Below are 22,839 nucleotides of genomic sequence, written 5' to 3'. Positions count from 1 at the left end.
ACTACCAACACCCTTCCTCTTCCTTCTTGTAGAAATATGAATATCACTACTAGTAGCAGCACTAGAAGTACCAAATGTAGAAGGCATATGCATAGTGTTGTGTTGTAAACACACACGCCCCATTGCAAATGGAGACCTCCACTTTTTCGCTTTTAATGTTAGTAGTTTTGCTAGGATAGGGGCTGAATGTGTAATCCATCATCTAGACTAGGAAATTTCCTTGCTTGCGACTAGAAATGTCCAATTGTTCCAGGGAATGAAAACGAACCTTGTTCAAATACAAGACCAAGGGTGTGATCGAGTCAAGAATTGAAATCCTGGTCCAGAATCCATGAGTGAGCTTCAAGATTATTAATTGAGGGCAAAATTGTGAGGAATGCAAAATATGGTTGAAAAGTTGTCAAATTTGCAAAAAAAATTGAAAAAATGCCACCGAGATAAGTTGGTAGGGAATTGAGATCTTGGAAATGATTATAGTGTTGAAAAATGATGAAAATTTTGCAAGAGTGTGATACTAAGATAAGGAAAATTCCTTGTCAAAGTCAGAATTTTTTACCTTGACAAGATGAAATATCCCAGACCAATTTTTTCAATTTTTCAATTACAAAGAGTAATGCAACACACATCCGTTAGGGTTAGCACTAAAACCAAAATGATGCGGAAAACAACTCTAACCAAGAATGTACACTAGGATCCCAGGTTGGGCAAGGCGTGAGCATATGGTCAGAGGGTCTTAAAGCATTCTGAAAGTAACTCTAACCAAGAATGTGCCCAAGATGGACTAACATATGGTCAGAGGATCTTTACAATTACGACTGCTGAAAGGAAAACTCGACACCAAGCATGTGCTTTCAAACCCAGGGTGGGAATGGAGCTACCATATGGTGGAGATGCTAAGAACTTAGAAATGGAATTAAATATAAATAACAAGTGTGAAATGAAAATGAGAAGAAATGCTGCCAGTACTACTGTTCAGCTTACAATATGATATTAAATGCTTGCCAAGATCATAGGATTAAGACTATACAATGCTGTAACAATATAGAAGGCTCTCTTGGGCTTAACAAAAATGATAAGTCCAAGAAATTCTACTCAAGGATCAATCTTAATATTCTGATTTATGACAGACCTGCACGTGACATGCTTAATCAGCAACACATGGAATCACTAAAATGCTCATTACTCTCTCAATACTAGTCTGAATGACCCAAAACCAAAAGCAATGGCTTCCTATGAAGGAGGCGACCCAACCAATACCAAGAAATCAGACATTAACCCAATAGATTATTTATCACAAACCCCAAGGCAATTCCCAGCAGTGATGCCAAGCAAGAATGGCGATTCTTTTCTATAAAATAAAACACTTCATATTAGAATCTGTAAATTTGCACAAAGGAGCACCCAGCCAAAACAAGAGGAAATATGCAATACCCAGAATGAATATGTTTTTATTTTGAAATATATGAGTGAAACTACAAATCTGCCCTGCTAACCGCGACTTCCGAAAATGAAATGAAATGCAAATAACTGAAATTCAAGCACAACTCAAGCTACAATGCAATCCCCACTACAAACTCTCACAACTACACTAAATCACCACTAGTTGCTATCTTTCAAGCAAGAAGCAATGCCAAGGCTAGGAGGCATTCATTCCTCGAAGCAACCCCAATACCATTCTAGTAGAGTAACATTACAATAGACATAAGATGCCAAATGAAGGGAAGAGGCCTCCATTTATAAGCTTAACAAGGGATCTCTAGAGGCTTCTAGAAAGTGCGCCCTAATTTCACATTTGAATTTTCCTCCAAGAAATGGCGCCACTTTTAGAAGCTTAATTAGCCTTTATTTTAATTCACTTCTCTTCATAAAGTTGGCACCCCTTTTCATAAGCAAGATTTTAGACGTTAGGAAATATTAAATCCCCTCCATGATGCATCCACCCTTGAAGACCACCTTTTAAAACAACTCGAAGTGATGAAGCTAGGCCAAGGGGTCAACATTAAAATATAACATTAAAACATAACATTATTTAAATGAAATGAACTTATCTCTCCAAAAACATCCCAAGGCCAAAAGTGACGAAGCCAACTGAACCAATTGAAGAAGAGAACCAACTGTGTCGAAATAATTAGGATCACTGCCAGAAATAGAATTTACTAAAAATAGTAAATTCCAAAAAGTGCTCGGAACGCAAAGCCGGACATACCACTGCAAAGCCCTTTGAAAACCCAAAAAGAATCCGCGACCCAAACTCTAATTCACGAGCAACAACAACCTCCAAAATTGGAAACCCTAATTTCACCCATTGAGTAGCCTACGGATCTCCGAAATAGGCCATCGTTCAACTGAAACATTACGCCTGAGAAGGGGATATTACACGAGAAGGAAATCAAATAAATTTTGTGAAAATCCTTGACAAACTGCAAAATTCAAGTGCCCTCTATGTTGAAATGTGGAATTCAAGGTTGAAATGTTGAAATCCTTCTGTGAGACAATGAACTCTTAAATTTAAATGTAAAATCCCTGGTTGAATGAGGAATTCTAAAATTCAAAAATTTAAATCCTTGTGTGAAGTGTGGAATTCCAAATTAAAAAATGCAATCCCAACTATAAACAGGGAATTCTAAATTCCAAGTGCAAAATCCACATCTTAAGCATGGATTCACATTCAAAATTATTTTTTCCTAGGCAAGTTTGTGGATTTCCTTGGAAAATTCTTCACAACGTCCATTTGTCCATGCACAACATGGTTTAGCACTCACAATTCTAGGACAACCTTGCTCCAACACCTTAGTGTCCTAGATAACCCTTCAAGTGAAACCTTAGTTTGGAATTAATCCACAAACAAGTAAGAAATGCACTCACAAATCCTTGTCTATATCTCAATTGCACCTTCTAATCCAGAACTACAAATCACAAGAGTCCTATAATTCAAAACTATTTTAATTAGGAACTATAGGTCACATGAGTCCTATAATCCAGAACTCCTCTCTAGCGCCTAGTTGTACATGACTACATGTAAATCCTGCCAAGGAGGTGTCAAAGGGATAGGTCAGCTGGCATGGAGGGAATTTCAAATTATTTTTAATGATTTCATGTTTAGCCAACTTGATAAGGTGAATCAAATCAATTAAAACGCAATTTTTTTTTGCCTAGATCGGCCTTGTTGGGGAATTGTAAATTCAAGCATGAAAAGCGCTATATATGAGAGATCAAAACCTTTCATTCTCACATCAAATGCAATTCAAATTCAAAAAGAATTAAAGGCAGAGCAAAGCAAATCACAGGCAAAGATAAGGCGAATTGAGGGCAGATCCAAGGTTGATCGAGGTGCATATTTCAAATTAGACTGAGCAAATTTAAGGAGCAAAGCAGACCTTCAAGAACGAATATTTTCCAGCAAATAAAGAGATATACACTCAGATTTAGGTGAATTTCACCAGCAAATTGATCAATTTCCAGACTTCGAGAGTCATTTCCGGATTTGAAAGGGTTGTGAAAACATGATTAGGTAAGTAATGTTATTTTTAGCCATTTCATAATGAAAGAATTATCATGAAAAGCTTAAAGTTCTTCATCATGAATTAAGAGTGCATAAGATTGGGTTTTATTTCATTATCACATTCTTCTTGATTCAAAATGTTTCCTTTTCCAAGTTAGATGTAAGGATGAAAAGGTGAAATGAAAGACTCAACCACATGGAGGTGACAACTAGAAGATCAAGGTCAAAGTCCAAGTCATGCAATAGCTCCCTAGTTTTAGCCTTTTCTTATGAGAGGGTGTCATGTCAAAACGCAAAAGATGTTAAAATGATCCTAAGTGTTAGGTTACCTTAGAGTTTTGATTTATTATTGCTAGGTGTTGAGTTTCCATTTTGCCTTGAACTGAGAGCGTAAAATAATAAAAATGTTGCAAATTGGTGTGATTTCTATGTGCAGGTGCTAAAGGTCCCTATAGGAGTCGGTTTTTTTCACTCCGAGGAAGTAAAATATGTAAAATTCCCTCTTATTTTTTTTTGGATTTCAAGCACAACAACATTACAATGCACCCGTTAAAGTTAGGTAATATAATTCCAATGCCACTGAAAGGTAACCCTTCCACTTTCTGATCACCAAGAGCCCAATGTGGGAAGGTGAGAGCATACGGTGACAAGGGGTTCGTTAGCTTTCTAATCCGCTGGAAATTACAATGCAATTACAAAACTGGGCGACAAGCCAGCCCCTTCCACTTTTCAGCGCGATGAAGAACACAAACTTGGCGGTAAACCAGCCAAGGCAACAAAGCATAATAGAACCAAATCACTCTACTGCTTATGCAGCGGGAGGACTTTTAAATGAAACTATCACTCAATCGCATATCTCAACAAGAGGACAATATCACTCAACCACTTGCTCAGTGGGAGGACAAAACTGAATTACAAACATACAGGTGGCTAAGCCATCCTCTTCCACTTGTTCAACGGGAAATACAACATAGAATGAATTGGTCAGTACTACTGAAGCAATTCTTACAATGATAGAAATGTGAAAGGAGATAGAGTGAAGTACATATTTTATGAATTCACTAACACATTCTAACCAATAATACTACTTGCTGTTCTGAAATCAAATACAAGGAAAACGCAGTTGCAGCCATCCCGAAACCCACTAAATTGCTTGTAACTCACTCAAAACCCCATAGAATCATGCCAAATCAGAAGCAAATGAAGCGTATCACATAAGCAAACAAAACAATACCTCGAAACTGCAACTGGAGAGAACCAACATCAATGCATGCATCCCAATGCAATTCTGGAAATGGCGTTTTTGCTGAATAGTTCGATTTGCAACTAAAACTTGGAGAGTTCTCCAAATGCCACGCCAATATAGGAGACTTATTGTCGCTCCGGTACGCTTCCAACGAGCCCTCACCCAGAATGATGCATTCAACACATAGGCAACTACGAGCAAAATACACTTTCAGCCGGCACACACCAGCAACACCAGAAAACCAGCAGCACACAAATCTTCACCAACACACCCAAAAATCACCAAAAAGCTCACAACTACACACCACACCTAGGAGTGATGTCTCACACTCGAAACCGAAAGGAAGGATCTAGGAGGTATTCACCCTCGAAGAATGTCTGGAGTCATTCCGACAACATAACGATATATTTTCTTTGGATACACAAATGAGGAGCCCAACCTCTGTTTATATAGCTTTTCCTATCTGAAATTCAAATGAAACTGCCTCCCAATTTCGCCTCATTCCAATTGCATTTCATTTTATGGTGGACCCAAAGTGGTGCCCAAAAAGTCTTTCCCCCATTGAATCTGCTGAGTCCATTGAATCAACTTCCTTATCTCTATTTCTCAAGACTTTTGAAAAAGTCTCTTCAAAAGGCACTGCAGGCGTCTCTGTTCTCTGTTGTAGTAGTGGACGTCTCTGTCACACATGGAGAACTCTGTTTACCCTGACTTCACAGGCTGGCAAGAAAAACCAGCTCTGATACCACTCTAAAATTCCCTCTTATTTTTTTTTGGATTTCAAGCACAACAACATTACAATGCACCCGTTAAAGTTAGGAAATATAATTCCAATGCCACTGAAAGGTAACCCTTCCACTTTCTGATCACCAAGAGCCCAATGTGGGAAGGTGAGAGCATACGGTGACAAAGGGTTCGTTAGCTTTTCAATCCGCTGGAAATTACAATGCAATTACAAAACTGGGCGGCAAGCCAACACCTTCCACTTTTCAGCGGGATGAAGAATACAAACTTGGCGGTAAACCAGCCAAGGCAACAAAGCATAATAGAACCAAATCACTCTACCGCTTATGCAGCGGGAGGACTTTTAAATGAAACTATCACTCAACCGCATATCTCAACGGGAAGACAATATCACTCAACCACTTGCTCAGTGGGAGGACAAAACTGAATTACAAACATACAGGCGGCTAAGCCATCCTCTTCCACTTGTTCAGCGGGAAATACAGCATAGAATGACATGGTCAGTACTACTGAAGCAATTCTTATAATGATAGAAATGTGAAAGGAGATAGAGTGAAGTACATATCTTATGAATTCACTAACACATTCTAACCAATAATACTACTTGCTGTTCTGAAATCAAATACAAGGAAAACGCAGAACTAGCCATCCTGAAACCCACTAAATTGCTTGTAGCTCACTCAAAACCCCATAGAATCATGCCAAATCAGAAGCAAATGAAGCGTATGACATAAGCAAACAAAGCAATACCTCGAAACTGCAACTAGAGAGAACCAACAGCAATGCACGCATCCCAATGCAATTTTGGATATGGCGTTTTTGCTGAATAGTTCGATTTGCAACTAAAACTTAGACAGTTCTCCAAATGCCACGCCAATATAGGAGACTTATCATCTCTCCGGTATGCTTCCAACAAGCCCTCACCCAGAATGATGCATTCAACACAGGCAGCTACGAGCAAAATACACTTTCAGCTGGCACACACCAGCAACACCAAAAAACCAGCAGCACACAAATCTTCACCAGCACACCCAAAAATCACCAAAAAGCTCACAACTACGCACCACAGCTAGGAGTGATGTCTCACACTCGAAACAGGAAGGAAGGATCTAGGAGGAATTCAGCCTCGAAGAATGTCTGGAGTCAGTCCGACAGCATAACGATATATTTTCTCTGGATACCCAAATGAGGAGCCCAACCTCTGTTTATATAGTTTTTCCCATCTAAAGTTCAAATGAAACTGCCTCCCAATTTCGCCTCATTCCAATTGCATTTCATTTCATGGTGGACCCAAAGTGGCGCCCACTTTCCTAAGTCAAAATCACGCCAAGGAGAGGGGCCACGATTTTTGGCATTATAAACTTTTTTAAAATATAAAGAATGAAGTCTCCTTTTAATCTCCAAATAAATCGCCCAAGCATGACTTAGGAAAAATATCATATTTTGCATAATTTCCCATAGCATCAATAAGTAATAAAATAATAAAATAATAACCTTAGGATAAGGAAAAATATTTAATTAAATTGCTTATACTTCCATTACTGATTATTAACGGAATGCAGATGAGGCTGAGCAATGAGGATCACTGAATTGTGCTAGGATAGGACCAAATCCCCCAAACTGCTACTTACTAAAAATAGTAAGTCATGAAATTGTTAAGGCACAAATTTGCAGCCTACTAAACTATAAGTTTAGCAATCTGGCCTAACATGGGATTCACTTCTGCATGTGGGCAATGCGCAACTTGAAATGAAACCTCCGGTTCCTAGGCCGGTTCCTATTGGATAATCACCTGATACTCTCTAATATTGGACTAACTTTGCAGGGTAAAGGGTAAGAAATTACAGAAAAGGTACTTAAAACTGAACTAAAATTAACTAGAACCTGGTGATACACCAAAATGTGAGAGATAAATAATAAAAAACTGATCTCAGTCTGCAATATTCTACTTTAATTGATAAACACTTCTTTCCTGTTATACGTTTGCATAAGTATTTCATAATAAGGTCTTGAGACGAACCAATGAGGAAATAATAATGTTTCACTCAAAAATTTTGAACTTTAAAACACATACTATGACCTGCAAACATACATACGTTCCTATATTAAGGTACTGACTGAGACAAGTAAACAAGGAGTAATATAACTCACAAATTTAGCTTCATCAATCATGCTTGTACACAAAAAAAATGGAAGGATAACAAGGTTTGATTCCATAGAAAATCGCTCCAAAAGATGCTGTTTCATATATCATATCTCCAAATCTGAGTTATAGAATCTGTGCAAAAGAAAATGCTAAGGACAAGAAAAAAGTCTCTCAAAACACTATTCTTGCATAAATCTGAACTAACTCCAAATGAAGTGTCTTCAGGCATTAAGTAAAAAAAAAACCCCCAACTGATTGGGTCGGATGCAAGAAAAGTGCCTCAAAAAGAGGAGTCTAGAAGACACCAAAGAGGGCTATAAACTTGGAAAAGTCTTCCTTAATAAATAACCAACCCAAAAGATCACTAGAAACAACCTCAAAACACTTAACCAAGTAATAAAAGCTCCCCAAAATGGTGGAAAAGTCCAACTTCGACCCTTTACCTAAAAGTGCTCCAACCTCCCTAGATTCACTCCATTTGGTTTCAAACAACCTCATGTTCCTATAAAAACGTTCTTGTTTCTAAAATTATCTCAACTCCTTTTGAATGTTTCCCAAGTGGTTATGCATGATCCTATATGCTCTCCTTATGTCTCCAAACTGAAAAGACTTCTTCAATGAGAGCCTTATCTCTCCTGAATTAACTCCTCCTTCAAAACTAAGTCAAAAGACTTAGTCTCCTTCTTGCATATGGATACACCTTTTACATTTCGAATAATAATATTCAATTACAATTTATAATTGCATTGTAATTAAATACTTTTTACAAAGAAATACCAGCTTTTTGACCAAGAATGAAAACAAAAATATAATAAAAATAAAACATATTTGATATATTAATCAACATCTATTTTATCGAATATGTTTGATTTTTATTATATTGCATATAATAAAGCCCAGCGGACTTGAGGGAGAATATAAAAAATGACAAAGGGTTTTTGTAACCCTAAAAGTTTCGCACTCCATCGTATTTCTCATTTTGCAAAATGCGAAAAGCAAAGAAGGTTCTCGAGGGTTTGGTGCCGCCATTGACATTCTGATTTTTTCATGAGGGTTCGTGATCTACAGGTATGGAAATGATTCCTTCGATTTTGTGGCTTCCTCAAAATCTCTTTGAAGCATCCTATTATTTTCCTTCTCTTCTAATAAACTCCTTTCAGATGCCTCTAACTTGCTACTTAAAGCTGCTGACATTTTTATTTTTTTGCGCATTCAAAGCCGCAAATGAAGTTTCAGCTGTCTTGCAAATTTTGGATAGTTCTTCCTTCAAATTCTCATTAGAGACTGTGCTATCTTTTAATTTCTTACTCAAAAATAATATTTCATTTCCTGATGTATCCAATGCTTTCCTAACTGAACCCAATTCACTAGACAGTTTTCTCAACCTTCCAGAAATTTGCAAATAATTGCAAATAATCTCTTATAATATTTTATGAGATCTCCAGCCGAACATTCTTAATATCATGTTCTCTGATTTATCTTCCTGATTACCTAGCATCTCTTATAGGATGTAGTCAACTTCACATGAAATAACTTAATGTCATCACCTTCTTCGATCCCCCTTCTCCATATTCATCATTTCACTGCCGCAATTCGAGAATGCTTCTTGCATCTGCAGAGACACTGGAACGAACCTTTTCCATAGCTTTGCGCATATCATCCATGCTTATGGGCCGCAGTTCTGGTGTTTTAGTGGTTGGAGGAGGTAGACGTCCTTCAGATTTTGCTCTCTCTCTCTCCTTAGATTCTTGATCTAATAGCTCACATATCCGTTCATATGCAGCAGTTGTACACAAACTCATATAAATTTTGATCAGAAATGATATTCCCCAGAAAGCACCAAACTATAAGAATATCTGTCAACAAAGACTACTTTCAAGTCACTTCCTGAATATCCATCAGTAACAGTAGCCAATTCTTCCATATTAAATTCTGGTGCCAAGTCTTCATCCACAAGGATAACCTTAAGAATTTTAGATCGATTCTCAGTATCAGGAAGATCAACCATTAACCTCCTTGGAAACCTTCTGATAACTGCCTCATCAAGATCAAAAGGTCGATTTGTAGCTGCTAGAACCAGTACTCGTTCCTTATCCCGAGTTCGAAGACCGTCCCAACTAGCCATAAATTCATTCTTTAGCTTACGCATAGCTGAATGTTCTAAGTCCTTCCCTCTTCTTCCAAGCAAACTGTCCACCTCGTCAATAAATATTACACTTGGGGCTATCTTGTTAGCCAAAGTGAATACTGCTTTGACATACTTTTCTGCTTCACCAAACCACTTTGATGTAATTGTTGACATTGAGATATTAATAAAATTTGCTCCTGCTTTCGTGGCTACAGCCTTTGCAAGCATCGTTTTTCCAGTTCCAGGAGGGCCAAAGAGGAGCAATCCTCTGCAAGGCTTTCGTAATTGTCCTTTTGTAAAAAGCTCAGGCCGCTGCAATGGAAGCATAACGAGCTCCCTAAGTGCTTCCTTAACATTATCGAGTGCCCCAATACTATCAAAAGTAACTCCCAGTTCATCAGGAGGTTTAACTTCAGAGAGGAGTATTTTCTCAAAATCATTGTCACAAGTAACATCCTTCAATGATTTTTTCATTGGTGAAGCTCTTTGCACAGATAGTAGCTCTGTAAGGCTTTGTTGCATGCTTTCTGCTGTTATAACCAGTCTTCCATTGAATAAGACTGGCTCACCATCATTCTGCAAATGACGACTCACAGCCCATCCCACCACCTTCTCTGCCATATCATGAATAGTAAAGTAAAAGGTTTCATATTTAAAACAAACATGTCCCTTTGATACTTCAGTTGGTTTTTTCATCATTCCACTTTGATATTCTGAGATTAGTTACTCTAAAGGGTATGTCGGGCTCATACCCGAAGGGAGCCTCGGTCAGGGGCACATGCCAATTAGAGTAACTAATTATCTGCACATGAAACAAACACATTAGCATAAACATTTCTTTTTCCTGAAGCAGTGATTTGTGTCTTTATCTTTCCCGCCCTTTTCAAAACAGAAATATGATAGGCTATGATAAATGATATGTTGTAGGATAATCCTTCATTGCTTAGATCTGTTGGATCTAACACCTCTTCTCTTTTGGGCAGGAAAGTAGGGGTTTTTCAGAGTCTGAAGATCGAGAAAACATCCATAAGGGCAACGGGGCAGGCAATAACCAGTCAAAGCAACCCAAGGCAATGACTGGTTATCCTCACACTCATTATTTGATTCTATCCTTTTTTGTTTTGGATATGTAGGAAAGATAGAAATGCTAAGCTCACGGCTTGTGTGAGGTTTTAAGAAACTTAGTGTATATAAATATGCTTCAGATGCATGAACTCAATTTGTAATCTATCATTGTTCAATACAAATGAAAAATACACCTTTTTTTTTTCTTTTTAAACACTGCAATGTACCTTTTGTAAATGTAATCATTTGATAAATATGCATCCTTTGGCTAAAATTACATGGGTAATGAAATTTTAGATAACAGAAATAATGCTCCAAAAATTGTTATCTTCGCAACCAAAGAAAGAGCTTGGCGAGCTTAGCAACTCTGTACCATCCTGACAACCAAACCCTAACTTACTAAAAATAGTAAGTTCACATTCTACCCCTGACAAGTCTAGTCGGAACTCCAAGGAACATGGGAACCCTTAATTCACCTTTCCACATAACCTACGGGTCTCCGGAATAGGCCAATGGACCACTGAATGCAACATCACAAGGAAGGCGACATTACAAAATAGGTCAAAATTGCAGAAAATCATGATGGACCCCTATTTTCCCCCACTCAAAACTAATTAAAATTTGGAAAGTCTTGACAGAAATAGAATTTCCACTGAGCGAAATGATAAAATTTGAGAAGTTTGAGCTTTTTCAATGTGAAAATCACCATTGTCCCAATGGGAGACGTTTATCCCTGAAAAGCACACAGTTATACTAAGAGGGGGGGTGAATCAGTATAATGAAACTTTTCAATTCAATATTTTATATGATAGAATCAATCACTAAAAATGATTTTGCATATGAACACAATAACACAAAGATTTAAGTGGAAACCCAATGTGGGAGAAAACCACTGAAAATGAATGCTATATATTTATGTTCTTTTACAATTTTGTGAGCACCAACCCACTGGAAGCACCAACTCCCTAACTCTGTTTTGTGAGCACCAACCCACTAGAAGCACCAACCCCCAAACTCTGTTTTGTGAGCACCAACCCACTGGAAGCACCAACCTTGAAGAAATACTTTGCAGTTTAAGCACAATTTGGACTCCTAATGTGAAGCCCTCCTATAGACCAAATTCAGAAGATATTTCACTCCCTCAAATGGTCGCACACTGAAGATTTTCTTGTTCTCCAAGGGCTGATGAAGACTGAAACCCTTGGTTTCTGCTCTCCACAAAAGTCATGAAAATAAAATGCCAAACAATAATGAATCGAACTTCTCCTTGTTGAACATATATAATCCTCAAGAAGTTCGATTTCTCCCATAAAGCACTTTAATAACATTAAATGTTATAATATTAAATTGGCATCATTAAATGCAATAATGACCTTGGGTTATGTGCACATAATTAATTAATATTTTCGCCCCCTTTTATGATGCCTAGACCCTCAACTTAAGTCACTTAAGTTATAATATAAAATTATATTACAACTTTATAATATAAGCTCATAACCAAATAAAGATTAATATCTCCTTAATTACTCAACATTTTTGCACATCGTCTGAACAGGGCGCTGACATGAGGAAACTGGATATGACCATACCCCCTTTACTAAAAATAGCAGGGGTCCATCTCTAACATCCCAAGACTTACTAAAAATAGTAAGTAGAGCAAATGATGTCCGAATGGTGCCAAACGAAGACCAAACTTAAGTACTCTGAACACTAGAGATGATACAAATCCTCAGGAGACCCTCTAACCATCCTCATTAGCCTATGACGGTCGGCATGATAGGCTAATCCCACTGATGATCAAATGTCAACAAGAAAGGGACATCACACAAGTTGCATGGTTTCCAATTCTCATTTGCTTTCATGTTGATTAGATGAATGAAAGGAATTGTGAATGATTAATCGTGAAATTCGCCTTGTGTGGTCAATCGGAATTAGAATTGAACTTCAATTATTGCTCGTCCATTGGTATGCATTGCCTTGATGGTATTGATGTTGAGGGTAGTAATTTGAATATCCATAAATTTACCTTGGAAGAATGCACTAGCTTTCTGGAGTTGTTCGTTGATGGCGAAGCAGAGAAGAGTTGACTTTTTGTCATGTCCCCTCTTTAGCTCTGTCTAACAGAGACCTGTGAGTTAGCCTATTATGGAGTCTTGTAGGCTGGCAATGGTGGATAGAGACTCAGTCAGGATATTCAATGTTTGGATTTGGTGTTTCTGGCAGTAGTAGACCAGTTTGGAGCAGTTCCTTGATTTTAAGAGGCAGTTCCTACATTTTAGGAGGCAATTCCTACTTTTAGGAGGTTGTGACAGCATCCAGGGTTGGGGTTCCATGAGACCATTCCTTGGTTTCAGTTTCAGAAGATTTGGGTGTGTTTCCTAGTTTCTGGGAGCATCCCTAGATTTTAGGGATGAGATTGCCAGTTGATCCATGATTTCCGACATCAGTCACAGACATGTGACAGGTTCAGTTTCAGGCTTTCGGTGTGTTTCGAGCTTTTTGTAGCTATTTGGGTTATATTTTTAATATATTTAAATATTTCCTAAGTTAGCGTTTTAATATTTTAAATAAGGCTATGTCTATAGCCATTTCAGAGTAATAAGGGGTTTTTGGCTTCATCTGGATTGGTATGCCCATGATTTATAGCTCGTTGGAAAGGTCTTGAACTTTTCTAAATGATTTTCACTTGCCAGGGTCCTTTTGGCGCTTGGAGTTATTTTATATTGAAAAAGTGGTGTTTTCTCTATACTTGGGCGCCCAATATTGGGAAATATGACTTTATATTAAACCACACTTTTCATATATCTTTAGGGTTCGATTTGGAAGGAAAGAGATATAAGGAGAAGGAAACCTAATTTCTCATTATCTTTTACATATTGAAAACTTGTTTGGTGCGATATTGCTCTGGTAGAGCAAATCTTCAATTTGGGATGCAAACCCCATGATTGGTACTGGCTGGGACGTAGCCCTCAGCTATTGATTGGCAGTGGATTCTTTTGGCATTGGCATTATTGGTCAGAGTGTATGCGCTATTCCTTGTGGAGATTCAGATTGCTTGGTGAGGGTTTCAGCAGGGTGGTTGAATTTCCCAACTGGGGCGTGATTGTTTCAGCTTGATGCCACCATTACAGCAGGTACACTATACTCTGGAAGTGGTGAAGACTTTCATTCAGCCATAGCTGGTGTTCTTGGTTTGTGTTCCTCATCTACCCTTCAGTTGGTGCCATTATTGGATGTAAGCACATCCCCAGTGCGTAGGGAATAATCTGGATATTATAAATCAGAAATTTGCCTGGTACGATTTGTATCAATTCTTATTTAATTGAATGTTCTTACTTGTTTCAGTTTCCTTCCTTATTTGTTGTTCTTTATTCGTTACTTGCTTATATATTCAAAAAAATACAAAAAGAAACCAAACATTCTGCAACTTTTCTCTATTCTATAAGACCATCAACAAAAATCACAGGAAAATATAGTTTATTATTTTAAAAATTACAGCAGATTAGCAAGGGGATCCATCAGGGATCTTTCACTTTTACCCAATCATTCATTATCCCTTACATTCCTAGGAGTAGATTAGTCTTCCTAAAACCCTTTCCCTTTTGTCCTTTTTTTCAATTCAAGTTAGTTTAGGAAGAGAAAGCATCACAAGATTGCAATATGAGATGATCAAGTTACAACATTACTCAAACGTCCAAGTATTCAACGTAAGTCCCCTTGTGATTCCAACATTATCACATCAGCCATTGAGCTTATCCATGAGTCAAGACCTGAAATTTCATAACCTTGGAGTTGTCTCATTTGATTGCAAAGCATAGCATTTGAGAGACTTTGTTCAAGAGAGAATAAGATACCTTGGTATTTTATACTATGTTTGATTGTGCATAAAAACACATCAATAGGAACATACCCCTAATTTTAACTCTTTAATAAATTCCTCTCACAGTATGGGAAGATGTTCCTGAATCATTCGCAAAAAGGAACATGGATCCAAATACATATTTACTTCTATTTCAAGTTTCCACTATCTTTTAGAAAAAGTACAAGATTTTGTAATTTACTCTAGTCCACTTCCCTGATGTTTACCTTTATTATCAGAACTCAATACTGTAGATGTTAACACGTTAACAAATGACTTCAATCATATTTAAATTTTCAATATTTTGTATCCAGTTTTAGATCAGCCTACCATTAGCATTTCTTTCAGGCTTGGGGAAGTAAAACATTCCTAATCCTGAACACATGGGGAGCCCATATTCCTTGGCAATTACACACAAAAATCATGTTATCATTAAACCTTTGTGAAACAAAAGGTCCATGTTTACTGACCCTCAAGGAGATTAATCTTAAGCAAACTCAGCTCACTAAGGAGCACTATTTTTAAACTTTTCATACTCCTCCAACTACACATATTTTGAACTTGAATCTCTGTATGACATTTTGATTTACATGACAATCAAATGAAGGCTCTCATTCCATCCTTAACACACATCTATTATCCCAGGATTTTAGAAAAAAATTCAATGCATGTAAAAACCCATAATACATTGCACATATGAGTGTTCTAATGCATATCTGAGGCAGAAACTGTGCATACATACAGGCCCAAGTCGTACTAACACAGATCGAAGTTCAGCTGCCCTTTCCTGCAAATTGAACACTTTATCAGTTATAAGATCTATATTCTCTTAGGTACAATGAATAGACCTGAATGTGAATATCCTGTTACACGTAATTAAGTAAAAATTAAACACATAAGATCTACAAATAAAATTATGTTAATGCTTACAAATCATCAAATCTGCTATATGCAAATTAAACACCTAGACATTTTCAAAGCATGTCAGAAAGATAGACAAACAAAATTATATTGATGTCTGCAAATAATCAAATCTGATCAACGCAAATTATGATCAATTAAATACCTGTGGTAAATAATCACACATAATAATAGGAAGAAAAGAGACAATTTTGAAAGGAGTCAGGTTGGATGGCTGAGATTTGTAGTCATTAATTCAATCTTCCAAAGCTAGATAGGATGACAGAATTTATAGTAATGTCCACAAATGACCAAAGTAGGTAAAGCAACTCAAAAGTGCATTCAATTACACTAGAAAAATATTAGGTTAAAATGATCATAAGTAATGAAAGTAACTTAACACTGAACATTAGCACACAAATCTATAGGTCCCTATTTTGTAGAGCATGGAGTCGTGCTATTTGTAGATAGTTGCAAGATAATGTGTGCAATAGGTTCAGTGTTCGACAAAGGATGCATATCTATTTTGTATAAATGGATTTCTTGGATAACATGCCACTGAAAAATGGGATTAAAGAAATAGAATGCAGCCCTTGTTAGCGTAGCCAATGAAACTACCAAAGGCTTTTAAAGCCAGCATGGATGTAGTGAATGAAGTATCAAATTGGTAGTAATGAAGTACTGTTGAATTGGTGCTTGAGTTGACTCAAGTCGTGTCTATTAGTATTTGTGTGCTCTATGTGAGCACAAACTACTATAAAGTCTGAATGTCTTTTGGATTATTGCTGACCACTATACAGTCATGTAGTAACTTTTTTAAGATTAATGCAGAAGATTTATAATTGCACAAGGTATATTTTATTTCTTGAATAGCTAAGTTCAAAATTGTCATTGTGATCTTTCTAAATTGCATGTCATGATTTTTCTAAGCAAAGGCCCTAAAACCCAATGCCTATCTCAGGCAAGCAGTCCTATGTACTACTATGCCAATATGTGTTGGTTTATAAAGTGCTAACTAAAATCTATGCACACTTTTGGTGATCTGTACTGTAGGCCCCAAATTCCTATGGCCTAGTAATCTCCCAAGTGTCAGGGGTGTCAAACTTGGGAAGACCACCACAAACCTATCCAAAAGTTGGGCAACTAAGGACCAATTGCTAAGGTGGGTAATACCTCCTTTACTTCTGGCTCAGCAAGACCAAGGGAGGTTTCCCTGAGGTGCTGGATTGATAATTGAAAGACTGAACACTTCCATACAGCAAACTATACCCACTACACAGTGTATCCCAATACCAGTGTCACAATATACCTATGTGTTAGATTGGACATGTAAGGCTTAGCACCCTGTTAAACAGATGGCCTGCCCTTTAAACATCTGAGAATGTGTTTTATGATAACCCCTTGAGATGTCGTGCACATTTAGACATGGCAGTACGAACACGCACAACAAAGAAACTAAAAGATGTTTAAGTTGATGAATTTTGAGTGAGTTGAGGACGGTGGGGAGAGAAAACCAGTAACAGATAATTGCCTTCAAATAGTTGGGCAACAAAATCTCTAAATTTAATCAAATATGCAATGACTAAAACTAAGGTGATGCATTAATCAACACACCACAAAAGACTAGGCTTTCCAAAATGCACAAGAAAGCTAGGGTCTACACATCCTTAAAAACCACAAATAGTTGCAGATTATTAAATGAGTCAACTTAGTAATGCATGAACATACACATACATCTCTTTCATTGTTCTGAGAAGATACCCTGCCAAAGCTTTACAGGGATTTTACAGTCATATGGTTCACTAATTAATCAAAAACACATCCTTAAACATACACCATGCACAAGGAGACACTCAATAGAGGTTGAATCTGCCATTAATCATCAAATAAAAAGATACATGTATCATTACACATTTGGGATAAACCTAGATCATTAAAATACAAAAATATCAACACCCAGAACTGGAATAATGAATCCATTGGTTTTGTAATGTGAATTTTCTTCGGTAAGCTCTTGCTCTCCAAACCAAAAATATGATCCTCTCTCAAGCAATGGCAACCAATGCAAATATACTTCCCACAAGTAGGCATCAAGCTGTCAAATCCACATACTACACACACAAACTCCAACCAATAACTCCTTTGATGCCCAAATGACACATGTCCTTTGCAAATGTTATCTGATCATTAGGAGGCATCAAAAATAATCCCTCTGACCTGCACCTCACTTCACCATTAATGGGTTGTTCATTTGAATGAAACCGTCCAAGAAATTTATCAAAAATCACAATCAAGAAGGGATTGTTCTAACAAAAGAAGCATGCAAATCATCAATTCAGAATGGGCCTCACAATTTTTTCCTTTATTCCGCATTGAATGGCATTTAAATTTTTTTCTAAAACTGTAATGTTCCCTTCTTTGTCTTAGGCATTTGGGAGAACGACATTGGCCTATTTTATTCCCATAGGCTAATCAGGAGAATTAAATAAGGGAATATTTTAAATTAATTAAATTAAGTTACCTTAAGTTGTTGCAGATGACTTTATTTAATTAATTTTATAAAGTGACAAGTTAAAAAGCAGAAATAAAATAAACTCACTTTATGGGGCCAAAAGGTGATTATTTTATTAAAGGTGAATTTCAAATTAAAACTTTAAAAAGTTCTCAGAGAAGTTATAATAGAGGAATCGAAGGTTGGTTTGAGTAAAATACCCTTCACTCATTTGTGAATTAATGAAGTATATTTGTTTTCCTCATTCGGAAGAAAGAGGTGGGCTCACTTCTTTGTCCTAGTCGGGCTCACATGGTGAGTGAAGAGAATCCTCATTTCACTCAATATGTGTTTGAAGAGAAACGAGTCACGCGCCATTCATGGGGTCAATGAAAGGGTAGTATGTCCACTTTTCTTGTTGGGAGTGTGATGATTGGGATAGTAGTGTAGTAGACGAAAAGGGTGCCCTTAATGGGCACTCCCTTTGATTCTTGCCTCCTAGAATGCGTGCATTTTCTCTTGCATTCATAGTGTCAAACCTAGTTCATTTTTCGTGTCTTATGGTACATCTCCAATATTTGTTGTAATGCTAAATGGTTCTACATAGTCTTCTCCAAAAACCTTTAAAGATGCTATTACTTCACAAGGTATCATCTTTCTTACGAAGACACATGAGAGTTGTAAGCAAGCTCTCCTTATAGTCTCAAATAATGTTTGGGTCTCTCCATTTTGGTGTGAGACTCATTGATCAAGGGGCATTCATGGTTCAACTAGGGTAGCTTATCTCTTTTGCACAACTTCTATTTTGGAATGTTGTGGTTGACCTCTAATTTATATTCTAAATCTGTGATTCCAAATTTAGAGGGGCTTGCCCCGACTCCTAGATGTTTCCAATATTGAATGCTATTTTGCAGCTACCCTTCCTAACTATGTTGTACACATTGACGGAGATCCTTACCTTGATCTCTATCTAGAGATTTCCCACTAAGATGATGCCATCCATCATGGTAACTTTAATGCTCATACTAAGACCACCCAAATGCCCATTCATGATCTTGCCAATGGCAAGCTTTGCCTTCTATAGTTAGACAGACTTGAGTTTGTCTTATTGAGAACTTCTATTGACAATAATAGTCTTGTCATTGCTTACGAAAGTCACCTTCTCCAACTAGGAGAATCTCAAACTCTCCAAATTCTTACTAGGTTCTCCTATTTTCTCAATTCTCAAAGATTGGCGTGCTTCCCTAACGATGCAAGGCTAGAGTTATTGATTATGTTCTCACTAGAAAATCTTTCATCTCTAATATTCAAGTGAAGGGTGCCCTTAATGGGTTCATTCTTAAGTGGCTCCCTCTATTTCTTGCCTCCTAGAATGTGTACATTTTCTCTTGCATTCATAGTGTCAAACCTAGTTCTATTGTAGTGTCTTATGGTGTCAAATGGTGAAGACATCTCCATTACTTGTTGGAATGTTAATGATTCTATATGGTGATCTCTAAAAACTTTTAAGGATGCTATTGCTTCATAAGATATCACTTTTCTTAGTAAGACCTATGAGAACTGCAAGCAAGCTCTCCCTACAGGCTTAGATTATGTTTGGGTGTGAGACTCATAGATCAGGGGGTGTCCATCGTTCAAGTGGGGTAGCTTGTCTCTTCCACACAACTTTTCTTTTGGAATTTTGTGGTTGGCCAGTAATTTATATTCCAAATTTAGAGGGGGCCACCCCCACTTCTCAATGTTTCCACTATTAAATGCTATTCCGCGCCTACATTTCCTAACTATGTTGTACATAATGACGGAGATCCTTAACTTGATCTCTGTCTAGAGATTTCCCACTAATCTGGCTTAGCTAATGCCATGTCATAGTGACTATACTGCTCATACTAAGACCTTCCAAATGCTCATTCATGATCTTGCCAATGGCAAGCTTTGTCTTCTAGAGATGTAAATGAGCTTGGTTAATTGAGAACTTCAGCTAAGAGTAATAGTATTGTCATTGCTTATGGAAGTCACCTTCTCCAACTAGGAGAATCTCAATGTCTCCACATTCTTAATAGGATCTCCTATTTTCATAGTTCACAAAGGTTTACATGCTTCCCTCATGGCGCAAAGCTAGAGTTATGGATTTTGTTCTCACTAGCTAATCTTTCATCTCTCATATTCAAGATCTCCATGTCTCGCCTCTACCCCTAGGCTAACAATTTTGTGTTAACCTTTCACCCTACATGCCCCTTCTCATACTACTCACACCCTTTCCTTACTCCCTTCCACCTTCTAACACTACTACCTTGCATGAGTTTCTCTTTGATGTTCTTTGGGAAGCTACCTTTGAATCTTTTCCCCACTTGGCCTATCATTCTAATTAATCCCGCCTTCATTATTTCTTCTCTGATTCACTGGGTTGACAATAAGTGTAAAGCAATACATTGGAGACTTCATTTTATCCTTGTCCACAACTATCCCACCATTTTTACCACTTGCAGAGAAGATCGTAGTCTCCTTTACCATTAAAAAACATTACTTTCTTGTGTCAAGGAAGAACAAGATCCTTCTTGCCCTCCACTCCCCTCCCAATTAACTCCATGCTAGTAAAATCACATCAAGCTTGGGCCTCCTATGTTAATTGCCTTTATTATATTGTAATGTCACCATTTTTCCTGTAATCACTCAGTTGCACAGTCTTGCCTGTTAGCCACCTCCGCAGGCAATTACAAAGGCTAGGGGATGATTGGTTAGCCAAAGGGGACTTACACTTAGTCATTTTCTTGCTTTGGTGAGCTTTATAATAAAACTTTATAATATAAAGTTATAAAGTCACTTTTTCTAAAATAATTTAAAAAGATGTTTTTAATGACTTTATAATAAACCCCTTGGTGTTAGAATAATAATTCTATGTATTGTTAATGGTCAAAATTAGTGTTGTTAGACATCTTAAATGTCTACAGTAGAAATTAGTTTAATTAATAGCTACAGTATTTTACTTTTCTGTAAATGTAACTTTTCCTCATTTTTAATGAAGATGATATTTTTACCAATGAATATGTTATTCACATGGTATCATAGCCCAAAAAAAAATCTTGGGCAAATTTAGAAATAAAAATTTGTAATCTGTGAATTTCATTTTCGCGTGAGATTTTTTTTGTTTTTTCGAAAATGTGGGTTTGTTCGAGGGCTTTTTTGCCCTACCCATGTTTGTTCGTTGCGCCCATTTTTTGCATTTTTTTTTCAATGCCTGCGATTTGCATAGTCTGCGCGACTGTAAAAACGGGATTTTTTTTCCGCGTCTACTTTTCTTTTTTCACGTTTTTTTCTTGGCCTTTGCATTGTCTACCCGTGTGATTTTTCTCAGCCTCCTGTGATGTGATTTTCCGATATTTGCACTGTTTTTTGTCCACTTGCGAAAATCGCAATTTTTTTAACCTGCGAAAACTGCGTTTTTTTTTAACCCGACTTGGCTAGGGCTGTTGCCGGGAATAATTGTTATAGTATGTTTATGTTGTCGTCGGTAATAATGAGTTACGGCGGTCAGTTAGTTAGCCGACGGGTAGGTAGTTGGAGTCGCGACAGTTGTGTCGTACCCCTTTGGGTATTATATATTGTGTACATTTTCTTCGAAGTAGAATCATGTGAGTCTTGTCAGATGTAATATTGACGACGGATTATAATATGAACATCTTTTGACATTAATGGCAAGCTTATTCTGGCACTTCTTTTGTATTTGCATTGTGCATTGCTGTTCAGTTTCTGTATTCTCCCTGTTTACCTAGTGAGGTAAACATTTGGCGCCGTTGCCTAGACGAACTCGGAACAGGAGACACGGATGGCGCACAGACACAATGGGCCTACCCGTTGGTGAGGTGAACCCAGAGGTCGACGATGCCCAAACAGAACTCTACGTAGGAGAAGACACCGCGACGAGAGAATTTTCAATTCTACTCCAAGTAGCCATTCAGACTACGTTCGACGAGAGGCGGCGGGGGCGGAAGTCCCACCAAGTGCCGTGTGGACAGTGTTGGAAGTGAGTCCGGAGGTAAATCGGTTGATGAACCATCTCCCCCGATTGCTAGCACAAGCATCGTTGGCACAACAAGCTCGCCTGGAGGAGATTGCCCGGGAAGAGCGACGCCAACAAATTTTGCAACAGTACGAGGAACGCGAAGCAGAACGAGATGGCGCCAGGTCAGGGGCATTTGAACCGTGAGCCATACGGGGCGGAATAAAGAACACTTATTGTAATAATTATGTCATATTGTTGGCATAAACTTGTCTTCCACATTATGAATGAATAAAAGTGTTCTACTTTTTATGTCATTAAGTATATAGAAAGCTGTCTGGGAATTAATGCCCAATACACTGAACAAAGACAAAAATAAGCAACAATATATAGATGAACGTGCAGTAGCCCAACGTGCCTTGATCCTTGAACAGCAAGCGGAAAGGCGACAGAGGTATAAGCGAAGAGAGGAGGAACGCTCCGAAGGGGACGGTGAGGCCAGCGGCCACCCACGGAGTCGGGAGGAGTTACTTGCGGAAACCCGCCGTAGGATAGAGTGTACCAAAACTCAGTTGAGGGATTTGAGGGACTTGCCACACACACCAGAGGCTAGGAAGGGAGGAGGCAGGAGAGGGAGAAGACACCAGGGCTGCCAGGAGTGTCGGAGGGACACCGGGGCACGGCGGTCAAGCACCCCTTATAGGATCTGACCCATCCGGAGTAGGACAACAGCCACCAGTAGTAAAAAGACAAGGCATGGC

General features: G+C 37.9%; 2 protein-coding genes across 5 annotated transcripts in view; both read right to left on the bottom strand.

Annotated features, from left to right (window-relative positions):
* LOC131076011 (uncharacterized aarF domain-containing protein kinase At1g71810, chloroplastic) overlaps positions 1 to 22,839 on the bottom strand; it is a 291,860-nt gene that overhangs the window by 209,903 nt on the left and 59,118 nt on the right. For all 4 annotated transcript variants that reach the window (XR_009359117.1, XR_009359118.1, XM_059213057.1 and 1 more), the window contains exon 2: positions 15,433 to 15,477. Coding sequence is in view for 2 of the 4 variants with exons in the window: in XM_059213057.1 (XP_059069040.1) it covers positions 15,433 to 15,477 (45 nt within the window). In the remaining 2 variants the exon portion in view is untranslated. The remainder of the gene's footprint in view (positions 1 to 15,432; positions 15,478 to 22,839) is intronic.
* Positions 9,064 to 10,388, bottom strand: LOC131859388 (uncharacterized). The gene has a single exon (XM_059213059.1). It carries the CDS (start codon positions 10,385 to 10,387, stop codon positions 9,452 to 9,454), a length of 936 nt encoding a protein of 311 aa, XP_059069042.1. The 5' UTR covers position 10,388; the 3' UTR covers positions 9,064 to 9,451.

Source organism: Cryptomeria japonica, chromosome 10 (assembly GCF_030272615.1).
Source record: "Cryptomeria japonica chromosome 10, Sugi_1.0, whole genome shotgun sequence".
NCBI lineage: Eukaryota > Viridiplantae > Streptophyta > Pinopsida > Cupressales > Cupressaceae > Cryptomeria > Cryptomeria japonica.
The sequence above is the reverse complement of the archived record's forward strand: the minus strand, read 5'-3'. Positions and strand labels throughout refer to the sequence as shown.

What these genes read in the sequence shown, in the direction of transcription:
- LOC131859388 (XM_059213059.1), bottom strand. Translation starts at nt 10,387, where the DNA reads ATGGCAGAGAAGGTGGTGGGATGGGCTGTGAGTCGTCATTTGCAGAAT.